Source organism: Wolffia australiana, chromosome 4 (assembly GCF_029677425.1).
Source record: "Wolffia australiana isolate 7733 chromosome 4, ASM2967742v1".
NCBI classification, from domain to species: Eukaryota; Viridiplantae; Streptophyta; class Magnoliopsida; order Alismatales; family Araceae; genus Wolffia; species Wolffia australiana.
The window spans coordinates 5,967,640-5,993,112 of record NC_135838.1 but is presented as its reverse complement, the minus strand read 5'-3'; the positions used below and the strand labels follow the sequence as shown (position 1 = coordinate 5,993,112).

The 25,473-nt window shown below is 37.8% G+C and overlaps 1 protein-coding gene across 1 annotated transcript; it reads left to right on the top strand.

The window, feature by feature from the left end:
• The first annotated feature begins 7,679 nt into the window (after nt 1-7,679).
• Nucleotides 7,680-8,030, top strand: LOC144702474 (cysteine proteinase inhibitor 1-like). Its single transcript, XM_078574533.1, has one exon. It carries the CDS (start codon nt 7,680-7,682, stop codon nt 8,028-8,030), a length of 351 nt encoding a protein of 116 aa, XP_078430659.1.
• The last annotated feature ends 17,443 nt before the right edge of the window (nt 8,031-25,473 follow it).

Genomic DNA, 25,473 nt, shown 5'->3' with positions numbered 1-25,473 from the left:
ATGTAGTACAAGTTCAGTAAGAGACTTTGGTGAGTAGAAGGTTTTGCACTTTTATGATAGTCAATAGTCAATGAATTTAACAAACAGGTAGAGCATTTAAGCAATTAGATAGTGAACTTAATTTGCTTTTATTTGATGTGAAATTGCAATACCAATCTTTATGAGGAAATGAGAAGTCGAGAGGTGGTTATGAATATAATACTGCATAGGCACAGGAGCAGGAGAGGAAGACTATTAGTTATATGTCATGAATGCATCGTAGAGATGCGTGTGTGGGATAATCAATTTATTATTACTAACACAAGAGAAGATATATCTGTATTTCAATATGTTTAGGGTATGGATGAGAAAGAGAAAGGGAGACAGTCAGAGAGAGGGAGAGAAATATAGAGTGAGATAGGCACAAGAAGCAATATTTTTATTTAATATTTTCATCTCATATTTACATCTCATTATGTGGACATTGATGAGCCTAAAATTGGTATGTAAAATATGTCGTTATTTTTTATTTTAGACTTATGCAATAAAATTTATAATAATCCTCAGTCACTAAATACTATGTATAAAGCAAGCGAGGGGTTGAATGACAGGAGGCACTCTGCAAAAATTTTTATTCTGATTCAAATGAATTAATTCAAGAATGAATTAATCTTACATTTAATGGGCCTTAATTATTTTAACTCTTCTTTGTAACTAATCAAAATTAAGCAAACGCTTAATTTTCGGTCAAGACACTCTACATAGAATATTTTTTTTTCTTTTATCAGATTAATTCGGATTACCAATATTCCAATCAAGATGATTTATGACGATAATTTTTTTATGTATATAAATTGGGAATTATTAATCAAGAAAGGGAATTTTTAAATTGGACTTTAAGATGGACGAAGTTTTCGATGAAATTTTTGATTTAGGTTTTTTATAAATTGAATTGAATTTTGAAGCAATCAATCTCAAAATCTAGAGAGAGAAATTAGACGAATTGACCTAGAGAGAGAAAGTCAAAGAATTTTGGGGGAAATTGAACTAAAGATGAAATTTGACCCTAATCTGGAGATATAATAGGGATGAGAATCAATGCATAACTAAGGATTAAAATTCAGATCTTGAATCAAAATCAAGTTGCAATGCTAATCACCATTGAAATCAACTTCAAGGGCATGTACATTTTGCCCATGCCTTGGCATTTTAGAATCGTTCAAGAAGAAGTTCAAACAGTAAAGTAGAAGCGTACAATGTTAAATGATGAACCAAAATCTGTCAACTTCAAAAGCAGCACTTGTGTCCTTCCTGCCCAATTTATTGGGGGAAATCTTCCAAAGTGAATTTAAAAATTCAACCATATGAATCGTAGAGGGTGAAAAAACAAACCTACTCTCACAATTTGGGTCCAATCGAACGGCTAGATCTCAAGACCACCATTTTTACTGGTGATTAATCTGCGCCATTAGGTTTATTTTATCTCGCCTCCAGGCAAATAGAAGTGACATTTTCTGATTTGTTGCCTCAGTTACACAACCCTTGGATCACGTGTTACCACATTTTTGCATGCTAAAATGGCGCAATCATAGCTGTCAAAAGAGAGATTAAAAATATACCTTTTTGTGTGGTGGAGATCGTGCCATGTCGCCTTGCCTCTCTTTTGTTTTAATAAAAAATAAAGTTAAGCTCACCATTAATTAAATGCACGCGGAGTCGGTTGTCACGTGCAATCAATGCACACGGCTAATCGATTATGTGTATGAGGAATAGTTTCTCTTTAAAAATTCACGTGGAGATCGATTCTTCGCGTGCATTTATTGCACAAAAAAAACACCGAAGAAGAAAAAACAAGTCATTTATCTTCATTTGTTATGATAACATGCAAATTTGGTCATTAAAACACATAAATATAATGTAAAATTCATTAATTAAACACGACAATTTGCAAGTTATAAACTTTCCTGAGACAGAAATGGTCCTCGAAAAATATTCTGTGAAAAGAGGAAGGATATGAAAATTTTGATAAAGGAGGATAAAGTGATCATTCATGGGTGATTATTTCTTCCATTTACCAGCGTATGTGGTGTTGGTAACTGGCAAAGAAAAACAAGAGAGTTTGATATAGGATTAATGAGGTGAGGCAATATATGTTGTAAAAGTAAAATACACGTCTATTCTCATTTGAGTCCATTAATTCCAATATTACGCATTATTTGAGTCCATTAATTACAGTCAAGGGTAATGATAGGTGAAATGATGAGATAACTTTTGTTGATCTTTATTATCCAATGAAGATTACCAACATAGAATAAAGGTTGTTTAGAAAATAAGGACAAATACTGTAAAATTTTTATTAAAATAGTTTGCTAAAGTGAACTGTATAAACCCCTAGAGAGTTTATACCAAACTTTAAACTAGACTGGTTGATGTCTGTATTGTGTAACGGGCCCTTAAATTTGATGAACAAATGATATTGTGGTTAGAAGATTGTATTGTAGATATAAAGTATGAGTTCCTAGTAGTAATATTTCCAACACTCACATCAAAAAGTCTATAGACTTTATTGCTAAGCAAAGATAAATTTCTCCACCCTAGGATGATGAATCAAGGTTTGGTAGTTGACCGTGCCCTAAGTCATTCTTGATGCATCACACAAATGAGTTAGCACGAGTAAAATGATAGAATTGTTTTATGAAATATATCATAAATTCCAAATTACCTTCTAAATTTATTAATTAGACTTGTGGTTGAGCCTCTAGAGTCGATTGAATGTCATTTCTGTATTTAAAGTACAAGTGTTTGTATGCAAAACCCTAATTGTGTATAGGTATTGAAAGTGTTATGTGGGGCACACTTATGCGAGTTTATACTTTACCACCCCTCTTTCTATCTCATTAAACTTTATCTACTTACAGTGCAAATTAAATGATGATAAGATCTTATTGGATATTTTTCAGGGTTGATCAAGACAAAGTGAAGGATATCTAATATGCTGATGACTTTGCAAATAGGTCTAGAGGCCAAGCAGTTATGCAGCATGATATGCCTTATTTGAAGAACTAAATAGTAAATTATATGACACTACATGTGGTAATTTTATCATTAATGTTTTTTATTTCAGATTTAAAGCCCCACTAAAATTTTAATGTATTATGCTTCCTGAATCTTACTTCTGACTTTGGATTGGGGCTGAATGCAACATGTGAGTGTATCTATAGTTAAAAATGTATGTTTTTAATTAAAGCCCCAATATTTCAGATTTAATACCTATACAATAATTGTATATTTATATTTGAAAAATGTATATTTTTAATTAAAAATGTATGTTTTTTATTTCAGATTTAAAGCCACACTAAAATTTTAATGTATTATGCTGCCTGAATCTTACTTCAGACTTTGGATCGGGGCTGAATGCAACATGTGAGTGTATTTATAATTAAAAATGTATAGTTGGTTACCCTATAATATATTCACCTATTGTTTTTATTCTTACTTACATATGTGTAAAATGTTGCACCATTTTCTATTGGCAGTCAGCAACGAGTACTTCGAAAACGCAATCAATTCTACAGTAATACATTTTTTACAATTAAACCCACTTTACAAGTTATATTTTTCCTATAGTTTGATGATTTTACTGAACCTAATAATTTTAAAATTTATATTATTTGTTACAAAATTTATATTCAAATTAAATCTCTCTTTTGAATTATATTGAAGACCTTATCTATGACAATTATGATTTCTTGATCCAACTCTTTGTTTGGGTAAGAATTTCCAAGAGCTTTGAACAGAAATTTTGTAAATATTTCATCAGGTGAAACTCCGGTGTCCTATGTTATTTACAAACATTGATCCTTATAAATAATATTGAGATGTCATAGTGAATTTGGATTGAGCAATAAATTCTTGGAAAGAAATCTATTTACTCATTTTATTTTGAAGATATATTTTTACCCCAAATTTAATGAAAGTTGTTATAATTACTATTTAACCAATGACTCCAAATGTACTTACAGATTTTTGAAGATTCTTCACCCTCATTTTTATGCTGATGATGTTTGCTTAGTTTCTGCTACCTAAAATATTTACTTGATATGAGCAGACTTGGTAGAAAAATTAATGAAATTTTCAGTCTCCTCGTAGTAATATTAATCTAAAACTGTAGTTAAGTCACTAGGTGTTTGCAGAAAAAAAATTAGATATCAGTTATTATCATCCAATAAATTAATTTTAGATAATCGTTATAGCAATATCTTAGATAACTCACCTCATCAAAAGTGAGCGTTGTTCTCGAACTGTGAGTCCAAACTATCTAGTGCAATTAGATTTCAGAAGTGACTTTGATATCTTATAAAGAATCATGAACACATTCACTGATGTATTGGTTGTGTCTTGTGCATTCAAATTTAACAAACAGTTTGTATGACTCGTAGCCCTGAACACTTGACTTTCTAGCATGTGATTAATGTTGACCTGTTCACTCTACACAATAAGGACTTATATTAAATTCTGAATGAGGTATGATATAAAAGATTACAATAAGTAGAAGGAACTAGTTCGACTAGTGAACTCCAAAGTGATGCTTGAACCTAAAGGACATACAGTTTCATGAAATAAGTTAAAGCTTTATTATCGTCAAGTTTTGTGATCGTTAAACTTCCACCTGCACTAATCACTAATACTCAAATAACTAACAATTTTTATGCTATTTTGTGTCCCTATTTGAGTTGGAGCTAAATTGTAAGCGTGAAGTATTTGTATTTAGAGACGGAGACCTGTAACTACACTTTTTTGTCTTCTTAACTATATGGCACTGTTTGTGATTCAAAAATCCAATCAGTGTCTTAGAATTGATGACAAAAGACAAAATGATTCAAGAAAACCTTTAATATGTGGAAAAGTTGTTACAATATGCCGGTGGATTAAAAGTACGCAGTAGGCTATACCGTTTTGGAATCATTAAAATTTTAAGGTGAGCGAAAAGCCTTTAGTTCAAGTAATATTTATATGTTCCTTCATCTTTCAATTTTGCCACATGCAAAGGTCAACAGGTTGTCGTCCCTATTAGAACTACTTGAAACGCAACATAAGTTTTCGTGCATCTATAAGGAACAGGCAAACAGAAGGATACACACAACCATATTAGCAGAAACTATGAAATTATCTTGAGAAAACTTGTCTTTAACCATAATCATGTAAAAGATCTTCGATAGGAGTTGACAGAAGATGATAGAAGAAGAGAGAAGAAAGAAGAGGAAGAAGAAGAGGAAGAAGAAGAACACCAAGAAAAGAGGTGTGAAGTAAGATCGTTATTTATCCCCACATCGATAGTTACAATTATTTGTTTTTATAAGTCGTATAAGAGTGTAAGAATAGCAAGTAACTGTTGTTTGAGATATATCCATTGTAACAGAATAAAATTCGGATATATTCATTTTGAATTCAGATATAATCTGCGCCATTATAATGAATCTGCGCCGTCATAGTGCTCCCTTTCTTTATAACATTGAATTGGTTATATCTGGACCGTTATAAATAAATGGGTGCACCGATCACGTCCGTCGATCAGTGTAGTGGACCCCCTAGTCGTTATACTCCTAACTAGATTTAATCCTGACTGTCTAGATTTAGTCCTATTCTATATTTAATCCTATCATCTAATTCTCTAACGAGTATAGTAGATATGTTGATTTTACTAACTAATCTGGATTAGATCCTAACTGAAGATTGTAACTCATGGCCGTTGACTTGGCGAGTTGGCGCGGTGGTCTTCTGGGGCTGACTCCTTAACAAATCAAAGTGATTCAACAAAAATAGAAGATTCATTATTTAGTAGTGACCGTAAATGTTGACCATACTGAAACTATTAGTTTTCTGTGATATTAATTCGAGTAAAATAATTGCAGACTGAAAGCGATACATATAAGGGCGGCTATCTTGGATGACCTCTTGGAAATGCCAAGTTATCGTAAATTTAAGAGATGAGATGACAAGACGAGTTTCCTAAAGACCCGAATCTAGGATGTACAAAGATGCGCTCCTATGAAACGCTTGTAAATTCAAACACACTGTGAAGAAGAACAGCGGCTATGTCACTACGCCGTCGACCAGTAGGACATTAAAATAACTTAGAGTAGTAAGAAACGGATATGTATCTATACTCGTTATGAGAAATAGAGATTCAGGATTGAATATAGGAAAACATAGAAGACTAGGATTAAATCTAGTTAGGATTAAATATAGTTAGGAGAAATCTAGTGGACAGAATTAAATCTAGATAGGATAATCTAACCGTTACAGAACAACGGTGAAAATTAAATCTGAAAAGAGAAGTTACAGATCTCGATCTGTAACTTCTGTTTTCTAACCGCTTACTACTTATCTATAGTGTATAAATACAAACAAATGTGTTGCGAATCTTTCTAATGAGAATAAACACGATCTTGCCTATTGTATCTTCTGGCCTGTGCGCTCTCTTCCTCTCTTCTATTTGTGTTCTTCTTCTTCTATTTGCCCACTCTTCTTGAGTAATCTTCACACACTGCATCTGAAGAGTGAGCTTAAAGAGACTTTGCTATGTTTATCTTAACAAAATTGGGATTATATGTGCTCGACACTAACAAGTCGAAATTGAATAGAGTTACGCCAGTCTGAATGTCGACTTGTAATTCTTAATCACTTTCTGCTTATACGAATCTGTGTCCTAGTCACCTAGGGGATCTTTCAGTGTTTCTGAAATACCTTTCTCACGTTTTTACCTATCCAAATCCGTGAGAGCCGGATTCAGGTTAAAATCACCGCTATCGCCAATTTATATTCAATTGTTTGCGGTACAATGAGACTCAACTTGAGGCTACTGATTCAAAACCTGCAATTAATTAATGCGTTTAGTATTTTGGCATGCGTTTTCCACGTTCATGAGGTGCTCATACATTTTTGTTCGAGAAAAAAGAAATCTAACTCGAGCTCAGGTTACAGTTCTTTCAAAATTGTAATTCATTTGTATAGGATCCACGATATTTGACTACGGAATCGAGATTTGACAGATGACCGGAAACAAGGACCCATCGCGCCGGGTGTAGAAAAAAATCATGGTTGACGTCCGACAATGTCCCATACCCGTTGAAAGATGGTACCTAATCCGTAGACTTCCTTTACCCTCTCTGTCTAGTAGTCTACTTCAAAATCATAATCCTCAGAATTGCGAACCCATGAGATATGTTGATTTGTTTCATTCAAAATACGTGTGCCGACGCTTGTTTAGATAATTTCTAGATGTCATGTACCACTAGCTCCAGGATGTGACCATCGATTGGGACGCCAAACAATCTTCTTCGCTCACTACCCAACAAGAGAATTTACTGTCTTTTCTGATTTCTTACTACATTCGGTAACTCAGCAGGCCTTCTTCTGGTGCGGCACACGCACCCATGAATTTGCTGTACGAGGATGCAGCTCATCGCGTTTCAGCTTTTCTAGGCAAATCCAGTTTTTGTCTCCATCCGCAGCATTTGACTCCACAGCCCGTGGTTCGTCTTTAGACGCGGAACGGAAACGGTGACAGCCGACCTGCTCGATGCCTGACTCTTTAGAAACACATTCCTTCCTCCTATATATCACACACAACGCGAAGTTTCACAGCATTCAGCAAATTGCAACAGCCCAAGAGATTGAAACGAAGCCACAAACGAAGAATGAGGACCCAGCTGCCTTCCCTCTTCCTGATCGTTGCCGTTCTTTCGGCCGTCGCTCTCCAGACTTATGCCACCTTAGAGGGGCCACCGCAGCCGGGATGGGACAGGATTAAGGAGCCGGAAGATTACCAACACGCGCTGGACATTGCGCGTTTTGCCGTCAAGCGTCACAACTGGGAGACGGACGAAGAACTGCGCTTCGTGCGGATGATCAGGGGCTACGTCAGGGGACAATATTACAAGCTTGTTATCGAGGCCAAGGATGGGGTGCAGTCTAACCAGTACGAGACACTCGTCCGTGAAAAGGTGCCGAACAAGGTCCGGGAGCTTATTTATTTCACGAGCTCTTAAGCTCTTGCGACATCAGTTTATCATCAAACCTATGTTCCTTAAACAAGTACCATTTTCATAAGAATAAAAGCCTCCCCTGATGGGCTCTAAGCTTGGTTTTGTTTTTTTTTAAATCTACTATCCCTGAATAATTATCAGTATTCATATATTAAATGCGTCCGGAATATTGAATGTCCAGGGATAAACTTATTAACATCTTCGCACTTAAGTGAAACACATATTTTCAAAAAATAGACTTAATACCCTGTTTGGGGCCCCGCGTGGCCTGCGTATCTCTATTCTTTGCGTTATAAGCTGGCGATTCGACTTTCATGATTACAAAGAGGAAAAGTGAGAAATTTTGAAAGATAATAAGCGTCAAGGACATAAGGATCTCTGGCTTCCCGGCACCATCGTCTATACCCGAAGTACATTGAGTATTTCAAATTATTATCTATGTTAATTTTGTTTTCAATAATCAATGAGTGTTTAATTAACTCAAATTGTTAGCTCCGTCATAAGTGGATAATTTATAGATTGTTCGGTAGACAGTGTCACTGAACACTGCAGAACGACATTGGGTCAACCTCCGGCATCAGTCATCCAGGTCGCGAAATCCACAGACTCCTCCGTTCGCGATTGTCTTTTTTAAGACTATTTTTAAGCCATAGTCTTATTCATTAGCAAGAAACCGACACCTTTTCCACATCAGAGGTGTAAAGAACCAAGGAGTAACTTGAAGTTAGAGGATGTGTAGATGAAAACTAGAGCTAGAAGAGAAAAAGACTGAAGAAGAAGAACAAGTAACACAAGAAATCAAAGGAGCTCGCTATATTTTTCTATACAGTTGAACTACACTTGATACTAATTTAGAGCCCAGCGATATAGCCGTCGGAACTAAATCGGTACATGACTGAGGTATGACGGTTTGAGTGGGTACAAGACACAAGCATCCTGACGGTCAATATTATGTGTCTGTTATGAATCATGATCGGTAGGTAGAGTAGCCTTCATCCTGTGATTGCCAACTAGTCTACAGATTAATGACTAATAACTGAAGAATAGACTGAATAGCTGGAGTGGGGGATCCTAGCTTCACTGCTCTCCCTCTGCCTCGTTGTCTGCTATGGAGGCTACTCGATCTTCAGACCCATCACACCGTCGAAAGGAATAATATGATCTCCCACAGAAAAAGCCCCGCCACCATCAGCCAGTGCTGCCTTCCCTTTTACTGCTGTCAGCAGCTTGCCTCCATCCTCCAACCTCATGTCTGTTGAGAATCATGTAGCAAAGGGATATTGATGAAGGCAAATTACCTGATTTTAGTGTCGTTGTAATTTTAATTTGCCTAAATCAAATAAATTTGTTGAAATATAAAAAACTCACTTAAATGTATTGTCGGAGGGGGGTCGTCTCAACAGGAACTGACATTTAGATGTGAATTTAATAATCGAGTTATATTTATGGAGAAGTAATAGGAGTTATAAAGATAATGAATATATTAAGTGATATGTAGTTGGTAAGTGGATGAAATATCAAATGGATAAGAGAGCTAGACATGAGGGAGAGAATATCAAATATTATTCATCTATTTTCATAGTTAAAAGAGATAATAAAGAAGTAAGGTTTTTGAAAAGCAGTAATGGTACTATAATCTTGGGTGATGTTAATGTAGATGGTGGAAGAAGTAGATAAGATTAATAAGATGGACAGAAAAGTAAAATACTATTAGGAAAGGATAGGGGGTTATTTATTTAGATATTAGTAAGCTATATTTAAAATAGAAGTTGGATATTATGATGATAGCTGATATGATTATTCTTAGATAGTAAATAGGATTTTATGGTAAGATGAGATAAGTATTTATTTTAGTAAGAGGTAAGAAGAAGACTGAAGAAAAAAAGAAGTATTATAGTGGAGTTATGAATTAGATCAGATGAGAAGTTATAGATACATAAATGCTTAGAATTTAAGAATAATAAAGGTATAAAGAGGTCCAGAAATTATATAATTTATAAGAGGATTAAGTAGATATATAAGAAAAACATCTAACATAGTCAAGTTCACTAGATAGATCGACAGATTAAATTATTGTTTGATATTAGAAGAACTTATGTAGAAAGCAAATAAATAAGAGGGAAAATAAGTGGATCTATGATTTCCCATGTATATATCTGCATGTTTAGAATGTAAGAATAAAAGGTGTTACTTAACTCAAAAAGATAATAAGGGGTTAGCCAGGTCGATAAAGGGGAAAAGGTAGAAATATTAAGAATATTAGGAACATGAAAATTAAATCTAAATATTTTGTTTATATTTATGATTGTCTTTGGTAGATAGCAGTATGGTTTATACAGGGAATATATTTAAGAAGTATTTTTTATATAAGGTAAAATTGGAGAAAATGGGGTGCTTCTATTGATACCCTGCATGTAGGGAAGGACATAGTCCGGTCTCAGTCCAGTTTTACCAAAAACCTAAACCTAGACTTGAAGCTTGGTCCTGTCTCGGTCTCGATCAGGGCTCGGTCCGGTTTGTCTTCGGTCGGTCATGTTGACTTGTCAAGGTTAAGTTGACTTGGTCATCTCACTGCATCTAATGTCATATTGGGTGCTGAAGCAGTGTTTAATAATGAGATGGTGAGAGGGGGTAGTGAAATAGTGTGAGAATGAAAGAGAGAGAGAGAGAGAGAGAGAGAGAGAGAGAGAGAGAGAGAGAGAGAGAGAGAGAGAGAGAGAGAGAGAGAGAGAGAGGGAGGGTGAGGGAGAGAGAGAGAGAGAGAGAGAGGGGGGGAGAGAGAGAGAGAGAGAGAGAGAGAGAGAGAGAGAGAGAGAGAGAGAGAGAGAGAGAGAGAGAGAGAGAGAGAGAGAGAGAGAGAGAGAGAGAGAGAGAGAGAGAGAGAGAGAGAGAGAGAGAGAGAGAGAGAGAGAGAGAGAGAGAGAGAGAGAGAGAGAGAGAGAGAGAGAGAGAGAGAGAGAGAGAGAGAGAGAGAGAGAGAGAGAGCGCGAGGGGGAAAGAGAGAGAGATAGAGAGAGAGGGAGGGAGAGAGAGAGAGATAGAGAGAGAGGGGAACGAGAGGGGAGAGTCTGAGAGGAAACTGAGGGGGAGAGCTTGAGAAGAAGGCGAGGGAGAGAGAGGGAGGGAGAGCAAGTGAGAGGGTGGGAGTTCAATAGAGAGAGATTGCGCGTGGGAGAGAGTGTGTGAGAGAGAATGAGAGAGGGAGAGCAAAAGAGAGGGCTAACAAGAGAGAGGACTAGAGGGAGAGAGACGGAGAGTAAGAGCAAGAGAGAGGGTGACAGAGAGAGGGAGAGAGAGGGGTTGACAGAGAGGGGGAGAGAGAATGAGAGGGATTGAGAGAGATGGTGAAAGAGAGCAGGAGAGAATTTAAGAGAGGGGGAGAGAGAGGGAGAGAGGGGAAGAGAGAGAGGGCATTGAGAGAGAGGAGGAGAGGGAGAGCAGGAGAGAGGGTGACAGAGAGAGAGCAGGAGAGAGAGAGAGGGCAAGAGAGAGATGGCCTTGAGAGAGAGGAAGAGGAAGAGAGGGAAAGCGGGAGAGAGGGACTTGAGAGAGAGAGGAGAGGGTGAGCGGGTGTCACATGGTCAAATCTCGAGCTAGGTCTCTTCCTCGAATCTGGCGTATGCCGGCCTCAGTGCTCAGAGCAAAACACTGAGCAGCCTTGATCTCTTGCAGCCGAAGTCTTTGCAAATGCTTAAGATCGCATAGAAGGGGTTGGAGGAGATGGTGGGGATGCAGCCCCATTGGGGAATAGGGTATTTGCATTAATATAATAAAAGAGTACATCGTTGTTGGGACAATTACATGGGGGAAGACAAGGGGTGTTACAACGAACGAGACGAGGCGCCTTGCGCCAGGGTAGTGTCGCCACACCGCCTCGAGGCCACCGCACTGTGCGCGCGTGCCTGCTCTACCGCTACACAAGTGCCCGAGCCGGGCGCCGCGCGTTGTACGCCCGCGGGAGTGCCAATCACACACACCACCCCTGCCTTGACGATCACACAGGCCACCAGCACCCGTGTCCCCACCTTCGTGCGTAGTCTGCGCGGCGCCGCCGCATTGGATGCCCCAAGCTGGGCACTGCGCGCCCAGCACTACTTGCGAGAGCACCACGCGCCCTTTGTGCCGCCTCGACGCTCTCAATGTGCCACCTGTCTTAGTCTCCTGGCGGGATGTCTCCCTACCCCGCTCCCCGCACACGCAATGCACGCGCTGCCTCGCACAGCCGCCGTGCGACACCCCGCACAACTCCTCATGGTGCACCCGCGGCACGCTGCCCGGCTTGCGCCTCTCGCGCCCACGCACAGGGCTTCTCGCTCCTGCGCGGCGCTTGCGCTCGTGCGTAGCGTTGGCACCCATGCTTGGCACTTGGCGCTGGCGCGCAGCGCTTGGCGCGTGCGGGCTCACACCTGTCGGCCCGTGCACCCAGCACACGCGGACCTCACCTGATCTATCCCACCTTGGGCGTGGACGGGCACGCACACCATCTGTAGTGTATCACCGCATAAAGGGGTGATGGCCTGAAAGATCAGGCTTGGGCATCGCTACCCATAATGACTAAGTCCTTTAATGTAGTGAGTCTACAACACGGACACTCCCTCCCAATAAGCACACAGGCCTCTGGGCTGGGAATGCCGCCTAGATAGGGGCCTAACAGCGGGATAGAGGGAGAGAGAGAGGCAGAGAACGAGATAGAGAGAGGTGGATAGGAGATTGGGAGAGAGGGTGTGAGAGAGGGAGAGCGGGAGAGAGGGTGAGAGTGAGAGGGAGAAAACGAGGTAGAGAAAGGAGGAGAGGGAGATCTGGAGAGAAGGTGAGAGAGGGGGGGGAGAATGAGATAGAGAAAGGGATAGCGGGAAAGAAAATGAGTGAAAACCCAGTTATGTATTTTTCATGAACTTCATTCATATCATGAACTGTTGGGCCGCGATCCCTCCTCACAATTCTCGGCCTTGCTTGTGCCCTTCTAAAACTTAAAAGGCTATTATTAGTCACATACCAAAAGGCTTGAAATACAAATTACTATATGAACTGCATTTTCACTAGTGTTTGAATTAATTTATCATCCTATGTGTGCGTGCACAGGCCTCTATGTGGCCTTATGGGGTCTCTATATGGACATTAAGTGGGCCCGCATGTGCCAGCCAGCAAAGGCTGCATGTGTGGTTACGCTCGTCGACTGCTGGCCAACTTGAGTGTTGTGTACTTGCTAAATGACTGCTGGCTTTAATGTTTGTAGGCTCCCTCCAATTATCCACTAAAAATCCCAGTTGTTGTTTGTTTTTATCTTCTTATTTTGTTATTTAATGCATCTTAAGCTTCATGCCATTACAAATAATAATTGCACAACATATTTTAATTGAGATAAAGATGGCTCTCAGAAATAAGGTAGAACTGTAGTAAAATTAAATGGTGATTTTAAGCTTTTCTATAATAAATGTGTGGAACGGGATTTATACTAAAAAAGGAGTATATTAATAAAATGATGTATAGAATGACTCTAAGATGTTTACATTTTAAATCCTAAAAATATTTTTATCAGGTATGTGGCACATCATTATTGGATAGGTGTTAAGTCAAATTCAATTGGCTGAGGATCCCACTCTTATGACTAAGTCAAAGTATACATCTACTCACAAAGGTTCCTTCAAGACCTAGTGAAGCAGATTAACTCATGGACCTTGTTTGACACCTTTTCACAAACAAGTGTAGTGTACCTGTTAGACTGCACTCCATCATTGGCCTCAATGAACAGCTTGTAATACTAGCAAGCAATCTAGCTGATGATTCCTATGAAGCGCAGCTCTTTGTTGGTATCCCAGTTGTGATGCCTGACCGTGATGTCCAGCACATGTTGATTGTCTGCAAGCTTTTTAATCCTATCCGATCCCGTATGTGTTGGCTCTTACAAGGTAAAATAATCCTGGAGGGTGAGGGCCAAAAGAACGACAACAATCAGAAGGATCAAAGGCAGCTAGGTCCATCTGAGTTGAAAGACATGACTGATGGAAGCAAATTATGTTGTCAATTTTACTGTTGCAGTAATTTTTATTTTGCTATGTCAAAATTTTTCCTGAAAATAGAAAACTCACTAAAATATGTGTAAAAAGAGAGTGTGGTCATCTCCACAAGGACTAGGCATTAGAGGTGAATATAATTTTTTAGTTAGGATGATGGAGAAATTAAGATGATTATTGGGATAGTTAAAGAGAGTAGTGAAAACATGACTACAAGAAATGATTCTAATCATAGTCAAGATAGTGAAAATGTGATTTTTAGTGGAAAGGGGTAGCAAAGTAGATATTAGATTCAGGAGCAGTACTATGGTCATGAAAACAATCTTTCTTTAGTAATAGAATGAATACAGTTTTCAAATATTCGAGGTAGTTATTAGGTGGACGAAATAAATTATTTAAAGTACTATATTTAAAAGGATATATTAGGGTAGGCAGTGGAAGAGTTAAATATATTGATAATATAGAGAGAATTGGATAAAAAGAGATCAAACAAGTAAGAGAGTTGTTGAATTAAGTATATGTATTAATATATATGTAGGGCGTATCATATAATAGCATACTAAAGTTTATATAGTTTATGTATTTAATAAATATACTTACTATTATTTTTTGATAAGATAAAATCGAGGAAAATATGAATAACATTCTAGATGCCCAAAAGGTGTTTGTGAAAATGACTCACAAAGGACGAACTTGGAAGCCAGATCAAAAAGCAATTTCTAATGTGATTGAACCCAAATACAAACATACAAATTACACAATCAAGTACTGATCTACCAATAGAGTTCAACAAATCTCACCAACATTGACCTGATTCAGGCAGTCAGAGATTGAAAACGCTAGTCACCACCCCTCAGCGTTAGTGTTCATTTCCTTCTGTCTTCCTCCAAGCTGGCACAAATCCAAAGATCTCTAATATTCCTAACGTGCTATCCTAGGCTTTCCCAGAGTTGGGAGAGGTGTCACTCCTCCCCTTGCTGACCTCACCCCCAGAAGGGTCTACTGCTGTTGTTTGAGTCTCAATCGAAAGATATCAAATTAGTGGTTCCATTCGCCTTTTAAAATCCTTTGGAGGGCCTCAAGTAGCCATAGATGAGGTTGTGCAGCCATGGGTTACTTCCAAGCGGTCTGGACTGCTTAAGACTATCGTTGATTTAACACGATGACTGAGATCGGGTGGCTCGTGCCATACCACAGCGAAATGAATGCGAAATGTGATGCAACGAGGTGACATGATACGAACGTTTAATACAAATCAACAAGAAGTATGTTGGAATCCGAATGATTCGAGGCGTAACCAAATTTTCTACACATAGAAGGGTCACGGCATTGCCAATCTCCTAATGATCCGTGTGGTCAGCTCTAGGGCCGGCAGATTGGGGGATGATCTTCGTCTAAGAGCGTTCGCACCGTTGACATGAACAATGAGATATTACATCGTCAAATAAATTCCACTCACACGAGTACAGTGGCTAGATCTACGAGGCGTATAAAAACTCTCTTGGGATGATGAGCAATTGGAGACCCGCAATGGAAGAGATAATAATACTGTAAAATAAGGGGAGAGGATGTGACCTGCCGGCTCAATTCGGATATTGAGTGAATGGGTACCGTTGATGGGAATCAATGACGTCATCAGCATGGGAAACTACGATCAGAGAAAATGGACGGAGGCAAAGTGCTGGTGCAGCGAGGGCAGTGCGGATTGTCACGGGCTTAGGTGAAACACACGGTTGCTATAGTAGTGCTGGGCAGCAGTAGGCCACGGAATGGTCGAGTCATGGAGAGTGGCACACACCGTGGCAAAGAGTGATCGGTGTGCGAAGGGCTACTCGTGGTGCATCCAAGCAATGATCAGACTGCGGCAAAAACACTTGCGGGAGGTGGGACAGGGATCTACCCTTGCGACAAAAGAGAGAGCGGTCTGGTTGATGCTAGAATGGCATGAGCAAATGGGTGGCTGGCATAATCCACGATGGGGCTGATGCGCCGGCCTGCTATGATTGAAGTGGACTTGATCGTAAGAATGAGAACCCCGTGATTTGGTCTTGGTGCTGTAGGAAGTTTGTGGAGAGGCTATTAGGATCATTGGGATAAGGCAGATCTGATGAAAGTATAGGTGACCAGCAAGCCAATCACACATTCCACATCTCGTTCAATGTTCATTAATACAACATATTAAGTATAGTGCACGTGTGATGCTTATAATGAAGTCCATGAATACATGATTGGACTTTGTGAATTATGAGGAAATAGTAATACGGAGATCAGCAGTCTTTAAGCATGTGTTCTAAACATTCCTATTCAAAGGATACATGAGAAGGACGTCAAAGTATCCAAATAGAATAGCTTTATCTAGCCTCACTCATATGACGAGTATGGCTGGTCCCGTAGCCATTCGTGTGGACACACTAAGGATGGATAGTGGTTGCTCCTTAGTGGAAAGAGTTCATTGAATCAATCCGTTAAAATCCCTGAATGGTATTATACCAAACTACCAATCAGGTTGATTCATGTCATGGTTGTATAAGTGGTCCTTGGACCTGAGACACCGAAGACATCTTGTGGACGAACGGTTGTACTTTGAATATGGCCAACGAGTTTCTAATCATGGGATTCAAAAAGGTCTAAGCTCGTGTGCATCAAGAAGTTCATGAAGACGATTGAGTGGTCAAGATGGAATTATGCACCCTCGATATAAGAGGTGATAGCTCAAGGAAGAAGATGTGATGAAGTTCTTAGCCAATGCAATGAAATATCAAAGAGTTCTCTGATGATTTTCAAAGGCATCAGTACTAGATCGGATGACCGATTAGAATTTGACAGTTGACCATACCTTAAGTCATCCAAGGAGCCTCAAGTGGATTAGGGACTATACGTACACAATAACCAATGAAGAACAAGTTCCACAAAGTGAATCGATACACATTCTTTTGTATCTCCTTAAACACAAGGTGTAGCTTGGCACCTAACGTGTTGGAGACTCCATCTATCGATTGGGTTAAATTTATCCAACATTAATTAATCTATATGACGATATAGTTAATTAATTTGGAAGAAAATAAAGGTTATTGGGTCGCTAGAGTTGTTAGCAAGACTGATTCATGGGCCTAGAGGGTCACACGCGAATGGTCTTTTTGACGTCGAAAGATATAGTTAAGTTTTGGAGGTTTTAATGAAAAATACCTACATAGTATAAATATGGGAAGGCCCTGAACAAAATTCACCCAGGCCAGAATTGTTCAGGGGCCTTCCCCTTCTTCTCCCCTCTTCCAACACCTAGTCTCCATGCCCGATGCGTTCAGAACAACGTTAGGACAACGATGGAGGTAGAATGGATCTCATCGAGAGGAGGAGGAGATCTAATGTGTTGAGGATTGCATGGATACATCTAGAGGCTGCACATTTGAGTAGCTCTACTTGTCTTGATCCGGGATCTAAGAAATAAAGGATGCAATCCGTGCAAAGGAAACTTGTTTCATGATTTTGTTATGTGTCTTCCGCTGCATGGAATCCTTGTCTTCATCCATGTCAAGGCCTCTAGAATCCAATAGGATCCATGATCAGAAGAAGTGCAAGAAAAGATCCAGGTGCTCCGACAATGGTGTAAGCAGGTATCTTTGTAGGTAAGACCGATCCGGGGCGGTCTTGTCTAGGGTTGATTCCACACACCGGTATGGTGGGGCCATTATTGCCTATGGATGTGGGGATGTGGAACGATGATAGATGGTGGAAAACCAAAGATTCAAGTGTGATATTGCAGATCAAGTTGGCCATTGACGCGGAAGCGTGGTGCTCTAGAGACCAGGCGGTGCAGGTTCATCTAGAGATCGACAACGGGAATTCTATAGTGCAACCTATGGTGCCCATTCAGTGGTCAACCATCCCAAAACCCAGCGAAAAACATGCAGGCTGATGGAGGTTCATGGGTCGATGTCAGTTCAGGGAAGATTGTGGCAGAGATGCTCTAAACAACCATGAAGGCATTGGCAAGCTTCTGGACTAGAAATCCTAATAGAATGGTACTCTTTCCCAAAGGAGTGTCATAGGCAAACCCTAGAAACAGAATGATAACTTCCTTCTTTTCCAAAGGAACAAGTCTCTTTCAACACAAAATAACAATCTGATCCAATGTTAACCCCCCCTTTCTCTGTATATATAAGGGGAATATGAGTGCCCTAATGGGCCACCTTAGGGGAGCGTCCAACAAGGTCTCTCCCCTCAGGATCAAAATGAGGCAAATAACATAAAACACAACAACGTTAGAGGATGCCCAGAAGGATCGGGGTCGGCCTCCTAGTGTACAAAACGACGCTAAAACACGATAAAATGATCAGAACGACGCTAAAATATGGTAACACAAAAGTTCAGATGTTGTCAAACTGGAAAATGAAGGCTTGGATTCTTCACGTCGGCTCGGGCTCCACAACGTGGCTGATGACGAGTCTGAGCATGCTCGACTGGATGGTTCTTCACCAATCGTCTTATTGGCAGAGGTGATGGCTAGGGGGGTAGATGGACCAATTTGCTCTTGGCCCTCTAATCTCCCTCATAGGGAGTACAACGATGGCAATTAAGTCACAAACATAGACTCCTTTTAGTTATGGTGCAGTCACAAGCCACGTGGACGCATCACAAGCCATATCAGTCTTTTCTGATTTGTGATTTGTCAATCGAAGGGCCCCGCCATCCCAATAGTCATTGTGGCCAATCAAAGGACTAGTAAAGAGAATAAAGAAATAGGAGTCAGATGTAACCTTGATCGTCCGATGCTTGTTATGAAGATCAAATGACTATGATTAAAGTCCCACTTATGTTTCAACCCGTTATCATCCAGCCTTTGGGTTGAGTCAGCTCCAATCTCGAGTATGTACTATTTCTTATTCTCTTCAGATTTCAGCCCATTAGGCCACGATCCTGCTCCTCTATTTTCAGCCTGACCCAAAATGAATTAAATTACCGTATCCCCTACGCGCATTGGTGGGCTATCTCTCTGTCGGGCTTCAAATGAAGACTCTATATGTGTGTCTTCTCTACATCGACTTTGTCTTTGTGATTCTGCTGGGTGCTGCTACTTGGGTACCACCCCTTCGATCGCTATGAGTGAGCTTTAGTGCCATGTGCTCGCGTTATTGAGCCAGGCTTTATAGCTGATATGCGCCTGGCTCAACAAGCTATATTCCTCCATAAAAAAATTATTATTATTATTTTTTAAAAAATTACTTCATCCCTGCAACATATAAACTAATATACTAGAGAGAGAAGGATTAAACTCATTTAATGGAATAATAGTTGATGAATCTTTTCAATAAGAATTTATGGGCTTGTAAAATATGGAGAGATTACATTAAAAAATGTTGTTTTACAAAAATGGGCTACAAATTGCATGAAATGAAAATCCATATAAAGATGGAGATAATGTAAAGAAAAGGATGCTAAAATGGTAGTAAGATGTGACTCATGTTGGGTTCATCAATAAGTCATCAATATCATATAGTTTCCTAGTGCCCATGGGATGAGAAAGTAATGACGTTGAGACACCGTACAATAAATTTTTAATGCAAAGTGGCTAAGTACAATTCCATTTCTGGAAACCTCAGGGAACACAATTGAACATTGTTTGATTTTAGGAGCTTATTCACAACATGATTCCACTAGTCATGCTTGAGACACTCTGATCTGAATTATATACAATCTTTTCAGATGTTATTCTGAAGGAACAGTTGGCATCGAATCAATTTCTCATTCATTAAAGAACTATACTTCCTTCCTTAATCACATGATATGAATATAAGAGCATTATACTATCTATTTGTTATTCTTAGTTGCAGTCTTTGATAAAGGCATGAAGTAAAAGGGGATGTATGGTTTTTGTATATACATAAAAAATGATATTAGAATGCATGTACAGAAAAAAATAAAATAGCTTTATTGCATCAACCTGGTGCATTAAACAATGTCATACCGTATGTATTAAAATTTTAATGAAAAAATCGTTGTACATAGAAGTATTGACAATTTTATTTATTAATTAGTATGTGAAGCATATACTTTAGCTAATGTTGACCAATGATGAGTCTGCTTAGTCTGCTAAATATATCAGGATAATGCTATGGTTTTCTTCACTGATCTATTAGGAATTAAGGATCATGCTGAGCTTATTTAGTGCCATCATGACTGAAGAAAATAATATAACATCTGTTTAACATATATGGTCAAAAGATTTCAAAGTTTTCTTACTCACTATTTCCGTTAAATAACATTTGGAGAAATAAACAACATTGCTCAACTGTCTATATTATGATGATGAAAATCCTATTTATTTAATGGATGTGGATAGTTCACCGTTGGTATTATGGACCCAGGAGGATAATGTTTAAGTTAGTGAACTAGTTAATGGGTCGACACTAGTTCAAAATTGTTTACATATAATATACACTAGTGTGAATCTCAATAAGTAACACACACTATTTGTTATAAATACCTAGGAATTTCATAAAAGAAATGAAGAAATGAATGAGTTCAGGCATATGTGGGAACATTAAAAGTGCACTATGAGTAATAATTATGATCTACTTGTTTGAGAGTTGAAATTATTACTATTGGGTTTTGTATCCAGGTTTAATCATGTAAAACAAGTTTTTCCATGAATGCTGAAGCAATCAGTTGATTCATAAATCATCTTTAAAATAAATACATCACATGTACCTTATGAGGACCTTGCTCCACCCTTAACTTTCTCACTCTGAGATTGTTCTGAAGTCGTTCATATGACCCCTTAGAAGTATCACCGCGATCACTTTGCTCTTGGATCTCTAGTTCTTTAACTCTCATTGAAAAACTTGAAGATCTTATCACCATGAATACACTCTCTTTGGTTGAATTGAGAGAAGATCAGAGTGGAGAAAGGGGGGACAGCCAATTCGAGCTGGCCTGGGAGCTTAAAATGGGTGCCCCTTCGCCTACTTATATCTCACTTAAGTTTTTTCTCAAAAACCTATTGACTATAATATATTTACCAATATCCCTACAATGTCATACTTGTGACCCTCTAGATCCATGTATCATTTTAGTTAATACCTTTAGTGGCATAATAACAATTATTGGTCAAACTTATCAATTAACTATGTCAACATAGAGGTTAATTAACTAAGGATTGATTTAACCCAATCAATATGTTAAATTTCCTGGCCGTGTGGTGCTAAGTTAGAAGTCGTGCTCTAGAAGATACTAAAGTAGTGTTTGACTCTTTCACAAAAGATTTGCAATTACCAGTTACCCTCTACGCATAATACTTCACCTGCTCGAGACTCTCGAACAACTTAGGGTATAGCTGATCACCAAACCTTAATTCATCCTTCAACTAGTATTAATGGATAATGGGGATCATTAGAAAATGCCTTCTCCAATATCCTCAGTACCCTTGATATGGATTTACTACATCATCTTCCTTGAGGCAATCTCCTCTTTTACCAAGGGCAGATGATCTCATCTTGACTGCTAAGTCGTCTCCGTGAACTTCTTACTACCTATGAGGTATGCCTTGTTTTAATCACATGATTAGACGCTCATAAGTTGTATTCAAATGTATACGTCCATGCACAAGATGTCTTCATGTCTCAGGTCACTGGATCACTTATATAACCGCAAACATGACTCAACCAGATTTACATTCAGGTATAACACTATTCATGGATTCTTTGGATCAATTTAGTGAACTCTTTCTTTAAATAGAACCCACTATTTGCCCTTAGTGTTGCCACACTAATAGAGACATGATAATACATACTTCTCATATAAGTAGGATCAGTTAATGCTGTTTGATCCTATGTAATTTGGTCTCCATTTGATTAACTATCGAATAGGAATATTTAGAATACATGTTTAAATAATAGAATTCAACGTTATATATTCTTATCAGGATTTACTAGGTCCTTCATGTATTAATGCACTTCAATATAACCATCAAACTGGAATAGTCATGAACTAATATTTCATTCAATGAACTAAAATAAAGAAATTATGGTGTGATTTAGCTTGACGGCCACGTGTCATCCATCAATTACAACAAAAAGTCATATTGTTATTTCATACAATCAACTACGTAATATGATAGATATAGTCAGTAATTTAAATACATTCTTTTATTTTTAGCTAATCATATCTATATTAAATATTTTTAATTATGAAGAAAATTAAATGTACATTATCTAATCCTGCAGGATAAATATAATCCGTCACAAAGGATATTTTTAATTTTATTAAGTATACCAGCTGATATCAATTCAAGATTTCATCACTACATAATCAAGATTATCATTGTACGGGGTAGTAAATTTTTACTTATGTGTTAAAAAATATAAAAATTTGTGATCAGGAATGTATATAGTTGTCGAAAATTTTGGTCTGTTTGTAATGTTGTTTAATTTCATAATGTAATGTTCGTAGAACATCCCCTATTAAACCGAAACTCTATTGGAAATATTAAACTAATATATACCATCCAAATAACATGTTCTCATTAAACTTAGGAACAAAAGGAAGATCCAGCATAGAAATTCATAAAAATTACAATTTGCATTAACATTTTTATAAATGTGTTCGCTTACAGGTCTAACATAAAAGGGGAAGTAACATGGTAAACCTTTGATCACGAGTTATATGTAGATGAAATAGTATTATTATGCGATAAGGTGAGCAGAAATCATAATATACATTTCAAATCAGTATGCTTATTGAATTCTTATTGAAATCAAAGTAAAAAAAAAATTAAATTACACTAATAAGTTTATTTAAGAACATACTATTCAGTCGTTATATTGTTTATTTCACATTCACAATACACCTGAAACTAAAAAGGTGTAGTTTTATACATTTGTATATAAGGAGACAACGACTATAAATCAGGTAAACATGGATATTAACACGGAAAAGATTATTTTCTAAAGTATTTCAAGACCATGCTTACATGGATATTTGTATAACTCTAATCATTTTCTTATGTATTACAAGATTACACTGTCATTTCAATACTAAAAATCATAAAGACATAAAGCTAGATATACTCTTTGCTGTATTCGAAATTCCATTTATGTTATTTCGTAGCACAAAGATTGCTCTGCATAGTTAGCACATCATTTAATGCCTGAACAGTGTGACGTGAATAATGCATCGTTAGAAACATGGGAGCATGTTTATTAATAAGATAACCTTAGGTGGGAATACATTTAGGGGAGGAAAGAAAATAAGTATAAACTACGAAAATACTACCTGTGTTTACTCTTAGGGCATCTTCTCAGTCATTGTAATACACAGGAGTCAGATACTATATATACTTCATATATTTTTAATTGCTTTACATTGGAGTGAAAGGTTTTAATGACTAATGATGAATTATCCAGTGTCCTAAATAATTGATCAAACCAGACATGTCAGCAAAAGGATTATGTGAATCATAGGAAAGTGATCGGTGATAAAATCCGTAAGTTGATAAAGATTGACAATAACTTTATAATATGGAACAGATAAAAAAGACAATGGATGGTGCCACAAGTAAATGAATAACGAATAAATACCCTAAGTTATTTCATCTGAAAGAGTTTTATGTAGTTTATAAAATACATTTGATTATATACTATTTACATGATCTAATCATTTATTTTGTTGCTGTGACAACGATCCGCGAGAAAGTCCAATATTATGCCGTAGTCCATTCCTTTTCAAAATACTTCAAATTTTAAGTTGAGAGAATAGACTTTAATTTATGTAAAATTCATGTCTCTTCATCTTTCGGTCTTGAGGCTGTTTAACACAGTGAAGAACTGGAGGTTGGCAACCCACATTGATCTGCTTGTAATGCAGCTTATAAGTATTATTTCACCTAAGATGAACAAGCAAACAGAAGGATAATGACAACCACATTAAGAAAATAGACTGTAATATGAAATTAGACTGAAAGAGAAATTTATTTAACCACCATCCAAGTATTTCAATTACAATAGAGCAGTCATTTTGGAATAATGGTATTAAATGTCAACTGTAATGTAATAAGACTATTAGTTTTCCATGGTATCAGTTTGCATAAGTGATTGATGTCTGGTAGTGATAGATATAATGGCGACTATTAATGACGAGAACATGGAAATGCAGAGTGATTGCTATTAATGACGGGAACATCAAATTCTGACATCCAACATCAAAAATATTACTTCATGTATTTTTATTGGAAACTTTCGAATCTTTTTTGATTGGAAAGTTCGAATAAAAAATACACGAAATAGAGGGTCTGGCAGACGGTGGACGGCGGATGGCGGACGGTGGATGGCGGATGGCAGACCGCGGCATCGGCGGACGGTGGCAAAGGCGGAATTGGCAGACAGCGGAGAGGGGGTAAGTTCTTCTTCCTATTCTACCCTTCGGCCTGGAAATTTATTTTTCTTCTTCTTCTGCTATTTCTCATATTCTTCTTCATCCGCCAATTCTCAATTCTCATCTTCTTCCCGTTCATTGAAATGTTGTAATTTCCATTCTGGTTGCATTTGTTCAAAGAATTTTATTTCAAATTAAAGTATCCATACTCAGTAGCTTCAATTTTTTTTTTATCTTCCTCAATTCTAGTTCTTACCATTGCGTTTTTTGCTATCTTGTGATAGTAACCATGTTAATATGTTATTTTCAGGACTATGTGCAATTGTGGATTCGAATTTTATATCTCAGTTTGTTTTTTTAATTCATCTGTGATTTTGCCTGTTGTATGTTCATTACCAACTATACAAAGTTTTCTAGTTGAACATAATTGTATAATGTATATACACTATACATGGGGTTGCATCTTAATTTCATATTTCAGTTTCTCCCTATATCTCTAACTTTTTCTCAGTCTTTCTCACTCTTTATATTTCCCTTTGTATTTCCTTCTGCCACTGTCTCTTATTCCTTCTCTATATCTCAAACACACTATATCTTACTCTTTCTGTCTTTCTTTCTCAATCTCGTTGTCTCTGTCTTTCAGTCTGTCTCTTTAACTCTTTCTGTCTTGCTTTCTCAATCTCGTTGTCTCTGTCTTTCAGTCTCTCTCTTACTCTATTTAGTATTGTGTGTCACTCTCTTGCTTTCCAACTCTTCATATATATTTTTATTCATTATCTTTATTCCTAAGCGTGTGTGTCCCACTGTCCCTCTCTCCGAATAGATCCAGTCCCAAACATTTTCCATCACTTGTTACTTTTTGTCTCCATCTCCCTTACTATTTCTCTCTTTGTCTTTGTCACCCAATCACTATGAAGTGAACAGGAATGAGATGGAGAGACAGAAGGATGAAGAGATAAAAAGGTTGAAAAGAGAATGAAGAGAGTAATCACTCTTATTCCATTACTTAAAACAGGTACATGGAGTATTTATAATGCTTCAAGAGGGGTAAATCAGGGAACATT

Coding starts and splice junctions, on each gene's coding strand:
- LOC144702474 (XM_078574533.1), top strand. CDS start 7,680: ATGAGGACCCAGCTGCCTTCCCTCTTCCTGATCGTTGCCGTTCTTTCG.